The sequence below is a fragment of the Squalius cephalus genome (genome assembly GCF_949319135.1).
Source record: "Squalius cephalus genome assembly, chromosome: 4".
Classification (NCBI taxonomy): domain Eukaryota; kingdom Metazoa; phylum Chordata; class Actinopteri; order Cypriniformes; family Leuciscidae; genus Squalius; species Squalius cephalus.
Window position 1 is genome coordinate 47,967,425 of NC_137125.1, and position 20,018 is coordinate 47,987,442.

At 38.5% G+C, this 20,018-nt stretch overlaps 1 protein-coding gene across 10 annotated transcripts in view; it reads right to left on the reverse strand.

Moving 5' to 3' along the window:
- Positions 1 to 1,196: 1,196 nt before the first annotated feature.
- flncb (filamin C, gamma b (actin binding protein 280)) overlaps positions 1,197 to 20,018 on the reverse strand; it is a 52,255-nt gene continuing 33,433 nt past the window's right edge. For 2 of the 10 annotated variants that reach the window (XM_079868961.1, XM_079868957.1), the window contains 28 exons: positions 19,208 to 19,805; positions 18,953 to 19,126; positions 18,162 to 18,324; positions 17,298 to 17,458; positions 16,881 to 17,048; positions 15,941 to 16,064; positions 15,613 to 15,769; positions 14,321 to 14,510; positions 14,093 to 14,116; positions 13,601 to 13,848; positions 12,934 to 13,026; positions 12,436 to 12,535; positions 11,740 to 11,880; positions 11,472 to 11,600; positions 11,192 to 11,365; positions 9,332 to 9,493; positions 8,563 to 8,766; positions 8,232 to 8,384; positions 8,037 to 8,159; positions 6,802 to 7,047; positions 6,086 to 6,355; positions 5,414 to 5,551; positions 5,218 to 5,333; positions 4,719 to 4,851; positions 3,367 to 3,543; positions 3,061 to 3,279; positions 2,327 to 2,533; positions 1,197 to 2,251 (listed from right to left, as the gene is read on the reverse strand). In XM_079868961.1, the coding sequence (XP_079725087.1) occupies positions 2,064 to 2,251; positions 2,327 to 2,533; positions 3,061 to 3,279; positions 3,367 to 3,543; positions 4,719 to 4,851; positions 5,218 to 5,333; positions 5,414 to 5,551; positions 6,086 to 6,355; positions 6,802 to 7,047; positions 8,037 to 8,159; positions 8,232 to 8,384; positions 8,563 to 8,766; positions 9,332 to 9,493; positions 11,192 to 11,365; positions 11,472 to 11,600; positions 11,740 to 11,880; positions 12,436 to 12,535; positions 12,934 to 13,026; positions 13,601 to 13,848; positions 14,093 to 14,116; positions 14,321 to 14,510; positions 15,613 to 15,769; positions 15,941 to 16,064; positions 16,881 to 17,048; positions 17,298 to 17,458; positions 18,162 to 18,324; positions 18,953 to 19,126; positions 19,208 to 19,805 (4,980 nt within the window). In that variant the 3' untranslated portion in view covers positions 1,197 to 2,063. Of the gene's footprint in view, positions 2,252 to 2,326; positions 2,534 to 3,060; positions 3,280 to 3,366; positions 3,544 to 4,718; positions 4,855 to 5,217; positions 5,334 to 5,413; positions 5,552 to 6,085; positions 6,356 to 6,801; positions 7,048 to 8,036; positions 8,160 to 8,231; positions 8,385 to 8,562; positions 8,767 to 9,331; positions 9,494 to 11,191; positions 11,366 to 11,471; positions 11,601 to 11,739; positions 11,881 to 12,435; positions 12,536 to 12,933; positions 13,027 to 13,600; positions 13,849 to 14,092; positions 14,117 to 14,320; positions 14,511 to 15,612; positions 15,770 to 15,940; positions 16,065 to 16,880; positions 17,049 to 17,297; positions 17,459 to 18,161; positions 18,325 to 18,952; positions 19,127 to 19,207; positions 19,806 to 20,018 lie in introns of all 10 variants that reach the window. The other 8 variants (XM_079868960.1, XM_079868955.1, XM_079868962.1 and 5 more) reach the window with 5 other exon arrangements.

The window sequence follows — 20,018 nt, forward strand, 5'->3', positions numbered from 1 at the left end:
AAACGTAAGAAAAATCTGACCGCAGGAAACCGCGATTGACCAATCAGAATCAAGTACTCCAGAGCGCGCACCTGTGAATGAGCAAAGATAGCAATGAATGGATCTTACTCAACCAACGTTCCCGAGGAAGTAGTTGGTTGCGATCCTCTTTATCCTCCTCTTCCTCGCATCCATGTTACATTGATTCCTGCATTAACAAAATGGCCATCGATCAATATGAAAGCCCAAATCGAGCAATACCTATAAAGTGACTGACATATTCCAGCTTTTTATATATATTTATTTGGCCTCTGATATGATGATAGAAGAGCAGAATATAGGCTGGGAATATTACACATTCAAATTATGGGGCAAGATCAGAATCAGGAAAACAAAGTTATGCGTTTATATTCTGCTCATTAAACTGGAAAGAAACCTCAAGAGCTTGATAATTTGAGCATTTCACATTACACCACACACATATTTGATACACTTCAGACCCTGAAATGTTACATTCCCGGAGTGTATTGGTTGATTAATCTCAGTTGGAACACCATTCCACTCTTCTTTGCCTCTTTCCTCCTGATATGTTTCATGTGTGTTAGTGATGAGAACTGAGAGGAAGCTCATCTCTCTCAAGATACACTTGATAACAGAAAGACTGCTGTGCTTATTTATTTGAAACATCTTTCATGTATTTATCTGGGATTCATTGGAAATATTGTTATTTTAAATCAGTATAGCTCAAACACTGACCTGAAAGAGCTTTTCTCCCGGCCAGCATGCAGTGACTGAGCCTCTAATTATCTAATACCTCATTAACTACACCTGGCATTGAAGTAGTGTAAGATCGCCCTCTAGAGGCTGCGAATGAAACAAACACACGACTTACAGTCATGGAGAAAATGCTTTTGAACGTTACTTATTGTTAGTTTTATTAATATATGGCACATGTTGATATGATATTGTATCTCTATTTATTATTTTGGTTAACTTAACTTGTTAACTTGTCTATAAAAAACATATAGCCTATATATTTATATATTTAGGGTGACTGTAACATTCTGTTCAGGAACTACAGATGCATATAATATAATATAATATAATATAATATAATATAATATAATATAATATAATATAATATAATATAATATAATATAATATAATATAATGTCATGTCATGTCATGTCATATAATATGGACATCAATAAACAGAGCATCATCAATTAAACTTTTAATATGCCAGCACAGTTTTACCAAACAGTAGAATAAAATATCAAACAATTAGTGTTTCTCCATACATTTCTATTTTAAATTCATCCATATAAAATCACTATAAAATGTTGCTCTTTAATATAGTCACTGTAAAAACTGTGGGATTTCAAACATTCACATGCTGAACGGTTTTTGCTACACCGTTTGGTAAAAAAGAAAAAAAAAATCTCATCTAACCAATCACACAACCCAGTCTGCAGGGGTGCTGGGCCACCCGGGACCGGTTTAGACCCAGTGTGAGCCTAAACCTAGTCCACTAGGACTAAAATATCAGGCTTTCCCTGCTCAAACTAAGCCCTTGATCAGGAGGACCGGGTGCAAACCTAGTCCAGACTCAGAGACTAAATGATGTTATTCCATCATAAAAATAAGACCAGATTTAGCATTAGATAATAAAAAAAAAAAAAAAGATTAAATAACTCAGCTGTTAAATTAAGTCTGTAAATGGTCCGGACAGTAACGTGACTGGTAACAGGGTGGACGTGATTTAGCATGTAGCATCTTCAAAACAGCAACTGCTGGGCAGTGCAAAACCATTTTATCATTCACTTCTGCTTCAAACATTCTCTAGTCTCACAACATCTAAAAATAACATCATTAAAAAAAAAAGTTAAGATACATGACCGAGCGTGAAATGAACACATAATGAACTTTGGATAAAGCGTATGCAGATATAGAACGTTTTCTTGATTATTTGTAAAACACAGTGAGTTAATATGTCATGAAAAGGCATTGTCGGTGAGTCCCGTCTCTTTCCCAGGACGATCAGTAGAGTCTTTGCATAGTGGAGAGGATCTAAAGACAGTCTTTTAAGGCACTGTGACGTGGAAAGGGCTTCCGGGCACCATTTCTTCACCCCATTTGACTATGAGGATGTAGTCTCCTTTCTCCTTCACTGTGTATGTGACATTGTACATTCTGTTGCCCATGTGTTTGACGTAGACTTCCTCACAGGGAGTCTTTGGCCCGTGCACTCCTACCATTAACATGTTTGTCCCTGCAAAAATAAAAGTCATCTGTAAATGTGCATCATGTACAAATACATGCATGAATGCTTGAACAAGTTCTGTACCTGCTTTACTGCAGTCCACCGTGAAGGTGTTCTTCTGGCCAATGAAGGCTTTGGAGAGTCCGGCCCCCCTGGAGACCACCTTACTGGCATCAGACGAGAACTTTGGCAGAGTAGAGAAAGATCCGGCCACCGAGGATGATTTCGTCACCGTTTCCACCAGAACCGATGACGTTTCGTGTAGAGAGTGTCCGCCGGACAGACGTGCGCCTGGAAGAGTGAATTTCTTTTTATTGATTTGCTTCATGAAAGATGAGTTCCATTTGGTAGTTTTCCCTTCAAATCATTACCATGTCAAACGCAAACAGTTTCACACATTTTCATAGTTTTGTAAGCTTGTGTGGTTTCAAATCCACTGTGTATAATACACACATATGGACATCAATATTGGTAACACTTTACAAAAGGATCATTTAATGCATTAGCTAACATGACAATAAGTGTTTCGATAAAAAAAATACTATTCATTGTTTCATTATTAACTATTCATTTTAAATTCATACATAAAAAGTTGACCTTAAACATAGTCACTGTAAAAGAGATTATATGCTGAATGTTTTTTTTGCGACACGGTGTTGATTTCAAGGTGCTATAAGCAGCTTTTTTTGAATGCCATGCATAAAAAGTTCCCGACAACCTTCCAGATATGTGTCCTGAGTAACCACACCTGTCTCGGTGTCAGTCCTGTACGTAGAGAGCAAAAAACGCATAGTCTAGCGTAGTGTGTGATGTCTCACCAGAGACTTTGGCTTTGAAGGGACTGCCCACAATATGCTGCGGTCCTCCATATTTGATGGAGATGAGGTAGCTGCCGGGAGCCATGGGTGTGTATGTGACCTTGTATCCTTCTGGACATTCCTGACAATCCATCTTCACTTTCGATGGGCCGTCAATGGTAACCGACAGAGCTCCTGACCCAGCGTTACACGTGTTTACAATGAAATCCGAGGGTACACCTGTGAAGGATGAGATGTATTGAGTGAATGTACGTGCGTTTGAGTCTTAACACTCGTGATTGGCTGCTTGGTTGGTTGGCGTCATACCTGTAGTTCCCCCCTCCAGTCCGGGCCCAAAAGCAGTCACCATTCCTGGATCTCCCGCCTGGCCGGGTTCCCCTACACGGATCTTGAAGGGACTGCCTGGGATGTGACTCCCGTTAAAACGGACATCGATGGAGTGGACGCCGTTCTCCCGTGGAATAAACCGTATGGCGTGTTTATCTGCACAAACAGGCATGCCATGCTGAATAAGTTCAAATCCAATCTATATCCATATACTCTAAACTGACATCAGTTCTAGTGTGTCTTTAAATATTACAGTGATCATAATTTGTGGGGTGTTGCATTATATTATTGTTTGTTTTACTGTATTTATTGTATTTCCTTGTATTATATTATGTCTGCATTTCTCTATTTTACCTCAATTTTCAGTTTTTGTAGCGCTTTGGGTATGAGAAAAACACATTATAAATAAAATGCATAATTATTACTATTATTATTATTGTTGTATACACAAAATAAAAAAATATAACATATTTATATAATATAATAATAATAAGAAATAAGAAAAAACTTGAATAATACACAAAATAATATAATGAAAATTAATGTTTAAAATAATATATTATATAATAATATATTAAGCAATGTATACATATATTAAGATAATATAAATAATAATAATAATACAAATAATAACAAAAAAACAATATAAAAAATAATAGTACAAAATAAAATAATATATTACATAATACATACATATTTATATACTATACATGTAAATAATAATAATAATAAGAATATGCAATATAATTTTAAAAGCATAATATGGTTTAATATAATATAACATATTTATATAACATAATAATAAAAAAGAAAAAGAAAAACATGAATAATATATAAAATTACAAAATAATACAAAATAATGGATTTTAAAAAGAATATATTAAATGTTAATGTATACAAATATTTAGATAATATAAATAATAATAACAATAATAATAATAATATATAACAAAAAAATATATAATCATATTAATAATACAAAAATAACAAAATAATATAATACAAATTGTTTGATAACATTATATATTACATAATGCATAATTATTTATATACTATAAATGTAAATAACAATCATAATATATAAAGCAAAAATAATATATAAATAATAATATACAAAGTAATGAAATAAAATATTTAACTAATACAATAAAATATTAAATAATATATGATATATAATATTTAAAAAATACTATATTATATTAATAATAATACAATTCTATAATAAAAAATGTTTAATAAAATAATAAAAATACATAAAATCATATAATTAATTATAGATCAAATAATTCCCTTGTCTTTTTCTATGCGTGAGTATGTGCCCATATGCTCACCATTGTCTAGCTCAGTGATGTAACACTCCTCCACTGCTCCAGACGGTGTGTGCACCTTCGCATCAATCGCTCCTCTCGCTCCGTTCAGCTGAACCGCAAACGAGGCCTCCTGGTTCACCTTCAGACCCGTCTCCTGCTGAGAGAGCCAGGCAGACGTAGTATTTCATCTAACCTTCAGCATTTCAAAGCTGAGTACAGTATGTAAAGATGTGTCTTTCTCAGCAAGCACATTCACAACGGCCAACATAAAAACTACTTCGCCATGCTCTTTTGTCTTTCCTGAGAAGCTCCCTTCGTGAAGGGAACTGCAAGTACACTTGTCTCATCTTATGATAAGCTGTTCTGTGCTCTCCATCAAGTGCTCTCACAGTCTCTCAAAGAGTGTGTTGATAAATAAGCTGCCATCCGCTCTCAAGAGTCCCTGAATCTCACCTGTCCTGCCGCTACAGAGAATAACGAGGCCTCTCTGCGTGAGTGTGTTTGATCTGGAGTCGCTCACCTGCAGGCTGGTGATGGTAAGTAGGCGGGCGTCATCTGACAGTGATGCAATGGGAACGATGAAAGGGCTGTCTGGGATATGTTCATCGTTAAATTTGATTGACACCTCATAGTCACCTGAAATGAAATGAAATAAATAAATGAAATGAGAGAATGAGAGATTGTAAAACACATCTGTGTATTTGAAAATCACTTACCAGGCTCCTGTACTACGTAGGCCACCCCACAGGAACCGTCCTTCCTGTCCTCGAAGGAAATCTCTGCTTTGCTGGGCCCCTCAACCGCTATGGACAAACCACCAGCACCCGCCTCACGAGTCCAGATACTAAACTCAGCTAAAAATCACACATTAAAAAAGGTTTAAAATAATTCTGCTAATGGCAACAACAAAAAAAAACTGGTAGACCTCAGTGGTCTAAAGCAATGTTCGCACTATCCCAGATAAACAGTGCCTGACTTCCTGTCAGTGTTATTTTAGGATTACTTATAGTATATACGTATATAAATTGTAGTATTTATTAATATTTTCAATAAGGTTTTGTTTTTATATATCTTTTTTTATTTAAAAGTTTAAATTTAAATTTTTAGCAATTTTGCTATTTGCTTTTTAAAAAAAGTTATTTTTTTATAATTTTATTTCAGTTTTAGTACTTTTAGTGCTTCAATTTATTTTATTTCAGTTAGTTTCCAAGATGACATCTCTAATTAGATTTTTTTTTGTACATTTTTAATCTAATACTATATTTAAATATCCCTAACCTAACCCTACATATTATTTTATTTCAGAGTTACATAAATTAACAGATTTTTTTAAATATAGTTTTTAATGAACAATATCAATACTTATACTTATGCTTCCTGTCTCTTACCTGGAGCTCCAGCCACACCCCTGTCCAGTCCAGTACCACCGGCCCGAACCTTGTGGGCCCCTCCCTCTCCAAGGGGCCCCACAGTGAACTGGAAAGGGCTTCCGGGGACATGCTGGCCCCTGTATTTGACATTGACGGTGTGGGGGCCCATCTCCTTCGGCACAAAGCGCACACTATAGGCGCTGTCCTCTCCTTCTACGATCTCAGCGTCATCCGTGTTACCGCTGGGACTCGTCACCTGTGCGGTCATCTCCTGTGTGCCTGATTCACCTGAGAGAGAAAGAGGGACGGCGTTGAGTGTATGAGAAAGAGAGGGAGAGAAGGGAAAAGAGACAGGCACACGTATAAACCATTCCACATAAAATGTCAGGCATTTCTTCTATAAAAGAAGATGTTTTGGCTGAGCTGGCCACAGAGCTGACGGCTGCTCAGATTTTCCAGCTCGGTTCTCCTGTCATAAATGTCTGCAGTGGAAAGAGTGCGTTCACTCCCGCTCAAAAACCCCATAAACACACACATGCCATGACTTCATCACACACACATACACAATAACACAAACTGAAACTTGTAAGAGCTGTAAAACTTAAAGGGATAGTTCGCTCAAAAACAAATTCTGTTATCAATTACTCACCCTCAAATCTGTCATTTCAGGCGGGTAAAAAGGAAAAAGTTCCCTTTAACCAGCAATCAACACACACACACACACATGCACACACCCTCTGATTGTCGGCCCTGGCCGCTGCTGAAGGGTCCCAGGCTCTCCCTGCCCAGAAATCCACCGAATACGTTCCTGAAGGGGTCGCCCCCCACCTGGGTGCTCTCTTCCACCCGCACTTCTCTCTTGGTCTCGCCTGCATGGGTCTTGCTGATCTCTGTGCGTTCTGTGCGTGTGTAGGTGTGGCTGCTGCGGGTGAAGGTACGGGTGAGTCGCTCTTGAGCCGTCACCATCTGAAACCAGTTCCCTACAGGCGAGGAACCCGGGAGACAGAGGAAAAAGGAAAGAGGAGAAGGAAGAAGGAGGGAAGCAATGAAAAAAAGAGAAACAGGAAATGCAAGCTTCCGAGTAGAATGGAAACAAATTCCGTATTCTTAAAATCAAAACATCTTAAATTAAATTCTATAGACCTTATGCGCCAGAGAAACGAGGGCGCCGCCATCTTTAGAATATTGTCTTTTAACTTCACTCTGTATATTTCTATGGCATTGTTGTCCAGGAGTAATTAGTTTTTGAAGTGGATTTACCTAATGTAAAGTTAACGAAAGTTATCATGATGTTTAAAGCAGATGACTTAACAAATGTCAATCGACCGGGAATATTTTAAAACGAGCCGTTCATTAATAAACACGCAGAATTGCTGTGAAAATACAGACTGGAAGCGAAAAAGACAATGAGCGCAGCGCTGAAAAGGGGCGGGGCTACATAAGGTCTATACAGTTTCAAACGGAACCGCTCTGATTCGAGAGACAGGAAGTGGCATGACAGTGGGAGTCAGTGAGAAACAGGTGGGAAAGGAGACAAACCCTGTGTCCGAATATGCCTACTTCCCAACTACATAGTAGGCATAAAACAGAACATAGGTGTGAGACAAGTTTTATGTCCGAATTCATAGGACAGTAAGCGAAAAGTACCCGCATGACCTACTACTTCCGATTCTGAAGTGTATCTAATGAACACTTCACTATCCCATGAGGCCACAGTAAAAGAGATGTGTGTGGCTGTGAAGCAACGCAACTGACGCTGGTAGGTCACATGACAGTGACAACATGGTGGATGTAGTATGTCCAAATTTCATTCTTACGACCCATATTCATACTATACAAAACATTAGTTTAACAGTCGTGAACTAATAATCAAACCAAATGTAGTACCAACAAGGCATTATGCAATTTCAGAAAGACTTGACTCGAGACTTGACAACCCTCCCTAGCATCTCATTCCTTTTCTGCTCACCTGGAATCTTGAGGTTGAGGTCGCAAGTGCTGCCCACCGTGGAGATAGAGGGCGCCTGCCTCTTTCTGGTAATACTCTCCTTCATTCGTCCCTCGCCCAGAACCTTCACTGTAAATGGACTTCCTGTGGAACGACATGAAGAGTTTGAGAGTCGCCCACCTCAGAAAGCATGCATGTTTGAGGTCTGTGCAGTACCTGGCACGTGTTGGTCTGCGAATTTGATGTTGATGATGTATGTTCCGGGTTCGGTTGGGCAGTAGGTCACTTTGCATGTTCCGTCTTCTACATCCGAACAATTAATGTCAACTTTGCTTGGCCCCTCGATAGACAGACCCAGACCTCCATAACCTAATGTACAGATCAAGTGGGATTTATGCATGTTTCAATACGGTGCGCAAAAGTAGCTCAACTTTTCAGTGAACCTAAAGACTATGCATTCGAAAGTGCGCATACACTAAGCGTTTGGGTCAAAACTGAAGTGTACCTTGGGACTAAGTGCATAATGGACACCTAGAATACCATTTACCTGCACTTCTGGTGTCCACGATAAACTCAGCCACTTCAAAGGTGTGTCCTTCAATCAGACCTTTTCCAAACACCTTCACTTTACTGGCATCTCCAATCTCAGACTGGCCCACCATGATCTTGAATGGGCTGTTGGTCACGTGTTTTCCATTCTTCTTAACACTGACCACATGCTCTCCCACCTCCTTAGGAGTGAAGGATATTCCTAAGGAAAAGAGCAATGGGACAGGTCTTTGTTCAGGTTTAATCAGAGTTTTTTATGGTAGCACTATCATATCTAACAAAAGTGATAGGCCTCAGGTTTTGGCTTTACATCAAAAGCCTTTTCTGAGCTTATAGTTGATTCTCTTTGAAATCACAGGAAGGAGCTCTCAGTCTCAAATAACGTTTTTGAGACAAATCCTAAGGCATCACTAGATCAGAAAGTTTCAGTGTTTCAGAGGACTCATACAGTACTTTCTTGTTTTGGGAAACTCCAAAAATTAGTCTAGTTTCTGAAAGTGTTATAATTACATTGGCAGTCTTTCCCTTCTGGAAAAACAGACCTAAATATTAGTTAATCTTATTTGCAGGAGTGTACATAAACATTTGTCCAATTAAATGCTGTCTAGAAAAAGAATGCCCTTCCCACTAATACTACCTGCAAATCATGGTTTATGGCCCTTCAACATGTCCTGCCTAAACATAATATGATCTGGCTTTTGTACAGGTTGCTTTATCAGTTCAGTCATGACGCAGGTAGGTGCTGGCAGGCTTGATGAGTGACTTACCGATGTGTCTGTTTGGCAGTCTCTTCAGCAGGCAGGGCTCCTCGTTGCCAGATGGGGCTCTGATAGTCGCGGTCAGGGAGCTCAGGTCCGTCTCTGTGATCTTCAGAGACACGTCTGTGGCCGTGCCAACGTTCAGCTGAGAAGTCCTCATGGAGTCATCGCCTTTATCAAGAATGTGAGAGAATAAAGTGAGAAGCCATAATCAATAGTAACTTTTAATAAATATATATATATATATATACACTACCGGTCAAAAGTTTTAGATCTGTAAGATTTTTAATGTTTTTAAAAGAAGTATCTTCTGCTCACCAAGGCTACATTTATTTGATTAAAAATACAAACAAAAACAGTCATATTGTGAAATATTATTACAATTTAAAACAGCTGTTTTCTATGTGAATATATAGTTAAGTGTAATTTATTCCTGTCATCAAAGCTGAATTTTCAGCATCATTACTTCAGTCTTCAGTGTCACATGATCCTTCAGAAATTATTCTAATATGATGATTTGATGCTCAAGAAACATTTATGATTATTATCAATGTTGAAAACAGTTTTGAATAGAAAGTTCAAAAGAACAGCATTTATCTGAAATGGAAAGCTTTTGTAACATTAAACACTACCCTTCAAAAGTTTGGGGTCAGTAAGAATTTTAATTTTATTTTTGGGGGAAAGAAATAAAATAAATCAATTCTTTTATTCATCAAGGATGAGTTAAACTGATCAAAAATTACAGTAAAGACATTTATAATGTTAGAAAATATTCTATTTTAAATAAATACTGTTCTTTTGAACTTTCTATTCATCAAAGAATTTTGAAAAAAAAAATTACACAACTGTTTTCAACATTGAAAATAATAATGAATGTTTTTTGAGCATAAAATCAGCATATTAGAATGATTTCTGAAGGATCATGTGATACTGAAGACTTGAGTAATGATGTTGAAAATTCAGCTTTCATCTGAGGAATAAATTACATTTTAAAATATATTAAAATAGAAAACAGTAATTTTAAATTGTCATAATATTTCACAATAATACTGTTTTTTTTGGGGGGGGGGGTTTGATCAAATAAATGCAGCCTTGGTGTATATATATTTAAACATACATTTATTTATAAAATAAAACATACAAAACATTTTTTATAAAATGTAAAAAAAAAAAAAAACTAAAAAGATATGTAATATTATAAAAAATATTATAAAAAGTGACAGTAAAGACACAAATTGTAAAAGAAAAATAATAATAATTATATGTACTCCAACTCATAAAGTTGAATTTCTTTTCAAAACAGCATATTATAATGATTAATACATAAAAAAATTCTGCTTTGCCATCACATGAATAAATTCCATTTTAAAACATATTAAAATGCAAAAAAATATATATATATTTAACAGTATTAATGTTTTTACTGTGTTTTTGATCAAATAAATGAAGCCTTGGTGAGCATGAGAGGCTTCTTTCAAAAATCTTACCGACCCCAAACTTTTGAAAGTAGTTCTTGTTTATTTATTTATTATAAATAGAAAATATGATCCAATTATTAAAATAAGCATTCTTTGTGCGGGTGCAACCCCAGTTCCGTCACAGAGAGAAATTGAGGGGCAAAGTGAGAGTGAGACTGGAGGAGGGGGGAAACAGCTGCTTCCTGTTTCTAAAAATTCTGCCTACTACTTTTAGAAGCATTTTACAGATGTGGTTAAATTCTCCAGGTGTGATGGCATGCGCACACACATAAATACACACGCCAGCTAATTTAGTGATTCACAGACATAATGGAGAGACATAACTTTGCCCTCTCTTGTTCATCCTCTCTCTCTCACTCATAGCCATATTTGGGCACACGCAAACACCAACCTGTGATCTTGGCTGTAAAGGGGCTTCCAGCAATGTGCTTGTCATCAAACTTGACGATTATGTTGTAGTCTCCTGGGGCCGTTGGCAGGTAGGACACAGTGCAGGTGCCATCTTTATTATCCTTACAGCTGATCTCTGCCTTAGAGGGGCCCTCCACTGCCAAAGACAGACCTCCTGAGAGAAGATGAGAATAGTCAAAGATGTGGAGAATAGTCAAGATGTGGATAGTGAGACTAATGCAATGCGACTGTGAGGCTGCCAGGCTTGGTTTGTGTGTTACCTTCTCCAGCGTCCTTAGTGACGATCGTGAAGGTGGCAGATTTGTTCACCATGCCGTGACTCAGACCAGGGCCGTGTGCATTCACATGCCCACTGTTAATGGCATCTACATAGAACTGCAGTGGACTTCCTGTAGAAAGACATTAAAAGAGTGTCACTTCATGTTTCCAGATGATCCATGTCAAATACAGACATTATTTAACAGACCAAATGATAACATAACTATTACATTTCCCGATTTTAATGAAAATGTCTGATTGTTTGGGTACCTGGTATGTGATTCCCGTCATATTTGATGTCCATCTCATGCAGGCCCTTCTCGGTGGGGGCGTATTTGACTGTCACCGTCCCGTCCTTGTTATCAGTGATGTTGGGACGGGCGGTCTTACCAGAAGGCATACGTACCTCACCTGGAAAAAGACAGAATTGTGTATTGATTGTAACGAATGTGCACGTGTAGTGTACTTAAAATCCTGAACATACAGTATTTTTTTTTTTTTTACTCTACTTGCAGTTGCAGACAATATAATATTATTGAATTAAAAGGCCACATAAGTGTACTTTCATGATTATGCTTCTTAACACATTAAGTACACTTTTAAAAAGTGCACTTTGTAATGGTTTACTTTAAATCACTATGTTTTAATAATGCTTTCGTCATGCTTTTGTATAAAAAAAAACCCATGCAATTAAGTGTCTGAAAACATTACATTCAGTTCGCGCTTAAGTAAAATCTTTTATTTCTATAATAAATACTCTTTTAAAACAGCATACTTTCACAACAGTGTACTTTCACAAGAGGTTGGTTATCAGGGTGTTGCTTACTGGCCCAGGGTCAAAAAAGGTTTGTTAAAATAGTTTTGCCTTTGCAAGAACCTCTAATGATTATCTATTTGTTTATTAATAAATTATTACTTAGTTATTTTTATTAATGAATTATTTTATTAATTAATAAGTGTTAATACCTGTAATCTCCCCCTTTTGCACAGTAAATGGAATGACAAGATTGAATGGGCGGAGCATTGGCTCCATGGCATCCACTGCAGTGACTGGTTCCTCAGTGGCCTGGAGGAGAAAGAGATTTCAGCATCACTGCACTGCTAACTGAGGATAGTGATTAGAAAGTGCATGCAAAGGATTAATGACTGAAAAAAAGAAAGAAAAACAGACAAGGGCCTGACTGGTTGAGCTGCAATAGATGAAATAAAAGCAGCAGCTACAAAGCCAAATAAAAGAGACTTGTGCAAAACACCGTCTCTGCAATGGGAGATCAACAACCAATTCATTAACTCTACGAATGCATGATCAGCCAACTAGCCGTTTTAATAACTTTTTAAACAGATGTCAGCAGCAAAGCTCATGGAAATTTTTGCAAAGATGGAGGAAATGAAAAGGTATAATGATAAAGGCTGAGGAGCAGAAAGCATTTAGGATGTTATCTGATGGCTACGGGTGGTGTGTACCCAGTGAGGGGTGTAACCCTTGTAGGGGGCGTAGGGCTGCTGTAACTGCAGTTTATCACAGGGTTCCTCAATTATAGGGATGGTATCAGATGCCTGGAGAAGGAGGTGGTCACATGTTTAGGGCTTCACAGAACACACATTTGCATGCAGCTAATTCAATTCGACCCACTGAACTGGAATTGAATTGCTAAGTTAAATTCATTCTCAATGAATGAAGTACAATAAAAGTTTCTATTTGGGAGAATGATTATTTTGTAAAAACACACCATGCACTGTAGCCATATTTTGGAATTATTTATGATCGTCTGGGTAAAAAAAAAAGGTACAGGGTCAGTAAGGTTTCTTTTTTTGAAAGATATTAAAACTTTTATCAGCAAGGACACAATAAAATGATCAAAAATGACAGTACAAACATTTATATTGTTGCAAAAGATTACTATTTCAAATAAATGCTGTTCTTTTAAGCTTTCTGTTCAAAGAATCATGGAATATGATCAAATAAATGCATCCTTGGTGAGCATAACAGACTTAACATTACAAAAATCTTACTGACCTCAAACTTTTGAACGGTAGTGTACGTACTGTACACAAACATATACAAAATATGTAGTATTATATTATAAAATGCAAAAATCATAATGCAGATACATAATACAGAGGTGCTTACCACCACATGGAAGGGACTGTTGGGAATGTGCTCTCCTCCAAAGCGAATGGTGATGACGTATTTCCCAGGTTCTGGAGCAGTATAATAGATATCAAATGTTCCGTCCGCATTCTCCACCACATCCACGTCTAGCTCCGCCCCATCTGGAGTTGACACTTTGCAGGTGACCTTCCCCTTCCCAGCAGCCTTTGCATCCACAGTGATAACGGTCTCCTCGCCAATTTGAATGGTGGGTCCGAGCCCTGAGCCTGACCATGGTACAGCCAAAAAGCAATTATATTAAACTATATTAAGATATATAATACAATTATATCAAGATTACAATACATTTTTTACACCAATTACAATAAAATTTTCTACTCCAATCAGACAGAGACACAGTTATGGAGCGAATTCAAATGGGGCCACATTATGCCTTACATCTCAATGAAAAAGAGTGGCCTAAACTGATCCCAGATAAAAGGCTGGCAAAGATCGAGAGAGGTAACTCACCCAGTCCGTGTCCCCCAATCGACACTACACATAAACAGAAAGATTTGTTATAATTCATGATCATAAAGGTGTGCATAAGATGCTCGGTCTTAAAAATAAACCAACTAGTGCTGAGATTGCATTTTTATAAAGCAATAGACCACAAGACACTAATAATAACAGTAATGAACAGCAATACATCACTATAAAAGGCCAGAAAGGGGTGTGACACAGACATCTATAACTGACCTGTCACAAGGCATTTGCTGGCATCTCCACTGGGCAGTGCATGGATGCGGTAGGGGGAGTATGGAATCTCATCCCCGCCATATTTGATTGTAATAGTGTAGCGCCCTGTCATATCCGGGACATAGGATACGGTGTACGTTCCATCTCTGTTATCCCGAATATTGGCTTTCTTTGGCTTTCCTTCTGGGTCCTGCAAAAGGAATGAGTTGTCAAAGTGCGTTCATGCGAATGAGTATATATTCGTAGGAAATCCTCTTTTCTATTAATTTTTGAGTAGTTGCTAAAATAAAAGTAGCAAATATTCAACAAGGCAATATTACTCATTCATATTACAGATCAAGCATTTCTGACTGTTAGTCATGTAGTGGAAAACCACATGTAGGGTTTAGCCTAAATCTAATGACAGGTCAGTCCACAGTGACCACTAGAGGGCAACATTAAGGGTCCCCTTGACAGGCACAAAATGATCAAGTATGGCTCCCTGGGAGAAAGGTTCACTCTCACATCCATAGACGCCCTCGTGTGCGGTTTGGAAACACCCGTTTTGGTTGAAGTGAAGTTTTCTCCCTTCCATTTTAGAATGGGAAGTAGTATGATTATAAAAAACAAGGATCATCCTCAAGAAATGACAATTCCCAAGTTACTTCTTGCTTTTAATTGTCATTGAATGTGGTATGCATGAACCGAGAGGACACAAGATAGATAGATAGATAGATAGATAGATAGATAGATAGATAGATAGATAGATAGATAGATAGATAGATAGATAGATAGATAGATAGATAGATAGATAGATAGATAGATTATTCCCAATTGTTCCCATTATTAGGGAACAAATATGAAACAAGGAACTAGGGAATAACTAAGGAAAAACTAGGGAATAACTAAAGGGAAAAAAGCAGTCAAAGGAGCAGGGGAACTGGGGTAGGGTGTACAGCTTAGGGGCCCAAGGCTGATGGGAGAGACGCCAGACACGGTGAGTTATAACAACAAGAGGAGGCTGAAAGGAGGGGCCGCCTTACACATCCTTTCCTAAGAATATGGAAGGGGATGGTGCCCTTTACAATGTGGTTCTCCCATACCCTCCTACCCCAGTCCTCCACATACACAGAGGCCTCTTGCCTGCAACCATCCGGACCCTACAGCGACAGCAGGGAAGAGGTCAGAGGTCAGGGCAGAGGGAAGCGGAGGGCAGGACATTGGCTTTTAAAGCACAAGTGATCATCAAGGGAAACCTTCTTGTCTTAAAACATCTCAAAAAAGAGGCCTGAGCGAGTGCTGATGTCACTCACCAGTATCTGTACGGTGAGAAGACCCTCCCCTGCATCACGGGCATCAATGGTGAACTCCACCGGCAGGCTGGCTGGCACCCCGGAAGCATTTAGGCCGGGACCGCTGGCACGGACTTTACTGGCATCATGAGCGGGCAAAACCTTGATCTTAAATGGACTGAAAAGGGGAAAATAGAGGAACAGACATATGCAATGATCACATACTTCCTTTATTTCGAAGTGCTCTTCTAATTTCGAAACCAGCACTGAAGTTTGCTTATGTTTGGTCATACCACACATCATGTCATTAATATTAAGACTTTATTAATACTTTAAGCAGCCCGCTCACCTGCGTGGCACTTCTTGGTCTGCATACTTGACACAGACAGTGTACGGCCCATCTTTAGCAGGAGTGTAGATCACTGTGTGGGTGCCATCACCGTTGTCTGTGATATTCACCGGCTCTGTCATCCCTAGAAAAATAACACAGTTTACCTCTCTGATGCTTGTTTGTGCTCTTTAACTTTATCAGTTTAATATTTATCTTTCAATATTGACTACCGTTCAAAAGTTTGGGGTCAATGAGGTTTTTGTTTTTTTTATTTGATCAAAAATACAGTAAAAACAGTAATATTGTGGCATATTATTACAATTTATGAGAACTGTTTTATCTAAGGAAATGTATTTTAATATATTAATATATTTTAAAATCTAATTTATGCCTGTGATGGCAAAGCTGAATTTTCAGCATCATTTCCCCAGTCTTCAGTGTCACATGATCCTTCAAAAATCATTCTAATACGCTGATTTGCTTCTCAAGCAACATTTCTTATAATTATCAATGCTGAAAACTGTTGTGCTGCTTAATGTGATAGAAACTGCAATAGATCTTTTCTTTTTCAATATATTCAGCATTTATTTAAAATATTATTTTTTAAATGTATTTACTGTCATTTTTGATCAATGTAATGCATCCTTATGTATTAATCATAAAAGAAACTTTTGAGCGGTATTGAACAATACTAAATGTTTCTTGGATGTAATACATGCCCCACATTGATAAAAGCTATTTATTAAATTCAAACTCTGGACATTTAACAGTTCAAGAACAAGTCAATTGCCACCGAATGTTTTGAAAATGGCAACAGAAGAAATCCTGAGAGGGGAATCCTGAGAAGTCAATTTTCTAGGCATTCTAGTAATTCAATTTCTAAAAGCTAAATTGAAGCACGTATATACTTAAAGGACCTTGTCCAAACACGTTGTGTGTTTTTCCAGTTTATTTTCACCTGTAGGTCCATACAGCAGCACCTCCAGTGGGGCGACTCCAGCCTTGCTGCAGTCCACAGTGAAGGTCTGGGGGACGTGGGCTCTTACTCCACTCCCCAGACCAGGACCAGAACACTTCACCTTACTAGGGTCCACCAGCTCCCTCACAGGCACCCTGAATGGGCTACCTAAACACCCACAGAAATTATACAGTTACAGTTTTTCTTCATAAAATGACCAAACAGACTCTGAGGTATGAAATACTCGAGCTTTAAATCAAAATGTCATGATTATTTGCTTCTAAATGTCTTAATCAACACTTCAGCGCTCTCATGTTCTCTAACTGCTGAAATTCAATGTCAATGTCTAATTAATGTGTTGAGTTCACTCAGAAACAAACCATGGAATGAATTAGACAGAAGGACATTACATCATACCTGGGATAGGCAGGCCTCCGAAAGTGATGTTGACATCATATTCCCCAGGAGTGAAAGGAATATACTCCACACTACAGCTGCCATCTTTGTTGTCTTTACAAGACATCTTAGCTTCTGATGGACCCTCAATGGCCAATCCAAGACCACCTGTGCCAGCACCCCTGAAAGAGAGGACAATACAGACAAGTATTAAAGATTTTCACAGCAAAACTATTCATATAGTGCATGGTTCCTCAAATCCAGTCCTGGAGGGCCACTGACCTGAAGAGTTTAGTTCCAACCCTAATCAAGCACACCTGAACAAGCCAGTCAGGGTCTTCAAAGTTACTATAAAATTCCAGGTAAGTGAGTTTGATCATGGTTGAGCTAAACTCTGCAGGACAGTGGCCCTCCAGGGCTGGATTTGAGGAACCCTGATATAGTGTATGCTGTTTAATTTTCCATCATTAAAATGATAGGACATAGAAGGTATTTCAGCGGTCACATTAGCGATATTTCAGAAAATGTTATTGTCATTATGATGTGTGCAGCACAGTTTACACAGGAGACACTTTAAAATCAAACAGATTTCTGTTGGTCAGAGTAGCGCAGAAAATTTGCATGACCAACTGGAACATCGAAATCTGCATGGGAAACTTTTTCTCCCTCATGTGAAACTTCAGATTGTGCAGATTCCTACTGATATTACTGCAGTGTCTCGCTACCGGTGACCACCTTACTACCTTAGAGTAAGTAACTATTCAACATGCACAATTTGGTTTTAAAATCTTTTACGGTATGTATTTCATACTGACACATCAGACTTGGTTTTTCCAAATTAGCCCTTCATGTTCATGTTCAAAGGACGTTCATAGGAATATGTACCTGGTCTCAACAGTGAAGCGGTTGGATTTGTTGACCAGACCCTCTTCCAGACCAGGACCGTAAGCACGTACACGGCTGGGATCACAACCTTCAGTCACCGCCACCCTAAACGGGCTCTTGGGGACAGGTACGTCATCATATAGCACCTCTATGAGATGCACACCTGTGCAAACACAAAAATAACATATCTATATATATGAAGCTGGAAAGTACTTTCTCATTCTGGCGAGATCCAATTTGACTAGTTGACTTTAAAGGTGCACATCTAAAGAACTACCACCTTTAAAGAAAAAGAAAAGAGAGAAAAACAGAGAGAGTGTGGCCATATAGAGAGACTGTGTTTTTCTCTCAGTCAATAGTTGTGATGGAATATTATCAAGGCATCATGGGAAAAAAAGACATCAGCAGGCTCTGCTCAAAACACAATGAACAATGAATGAATTTCCATCTTACAACATTGACCCCACACAGAACAATCAATACAGCAGCCGTGCTCAGAATAGCAGACTCTCTCTCTGTGTGTGTGTGTGTGTGTGTGTGTGTGTGTGTGTGTGTGTGTGTGTGTGTGTGTGTGTGTGTGTGTGTGTGTGTGTGTGTGTGTGTGTGTGTGTGTGTCATGATTCTCAGGGAGGAAAGAAATGCCAATATAGCCTGTTAAAATAATGATTAAAGATTAGGGCAGACACTTATACCAGCTTACCTCAGCGTTTAATTTTAATTAAATTTTTAATTTTAATGATCAGGTTTTACAAAATGACACATCAATTCAACAAAATTACTGGATATCTTACCATCCTCATATGCGGTATACTCTACTCTGTAAGTGCCATCTGCTTTGTCAGTGATGTACGCATCAGTGCTGGCACCTGATGGGTTAACAATACGAACTTTGATGTGGTTTCCACCAATCTTGTTGTGAACCCGAGTGTCAACAACAAAGTGTGTAGTGACCTCTCGGAGTACCCCTGTGAAAATATAGCAGAATTTTCTAAGCACAATTGTACTAAACACATTCAACCAAGTGTGATTTTAGATGCCCTCCTTACCTCTGGGCTCCACTCCTGGACCATAGACCTTGATTCCACTGGTATCAAGAGCAGGGTCCACTTGCACCCTTGCAGGGAACTTAGGCACTGCATGTCCTCCGTATTTGATCGTGATGGTGTACATTCCGTGGAAAGGAGGGATGTAGGTGATAGAATAAGTTCCATCGCTGTTATTCTGGACATGAACCTCTGCCTGCGTTCCTGAATCTGAAATGATCTCGATGGTCAACTCCGCCTCCCCTGCTTTAGAGCAGTCCACCGTGAACGACGCTGCTTCATTGACCTTTCCTCTCTCCAACCCTGGTCCACTAGCTGTAACCTTGCTGGGGTCGAAGACGGACTGCACCATGGCTTTGAAGGGGGAACCAGGGATGTGAGCATCAGCAAACAGGATGTTGATGGAATATTCTCCAGGCTCAGTGGGCAGATAGGACACAGAGCAAGATCCATCTCCATTGTCCTGGCACTCGATCTTTGCTTCACACGGGCCCTCCACAGTCAACCCGAGACCCCCTGTACCTGCGCCTTTAGTGTCGATGGCAAATGGAGCGGGTTTACCCACAATACCACCCTTCAGGCCAGGGCCATAGGCTCGCACCTTGAAGTGAAAATGAGACAAAACTGTTGTCAAGATTGCCTTTCAATAACGTATCAAACCAGAATTGTTAGAAACTTAAAAATAATCAGGAATTAAAAAGTAATTTAACCTGAAAATGAACCAGAAAATATAATATTTTAATATAATTAAATTGTACACGTGGTATATGTGGTAAGCATAATAATAGATTCAGGAACTCTGGAATTTTAAACA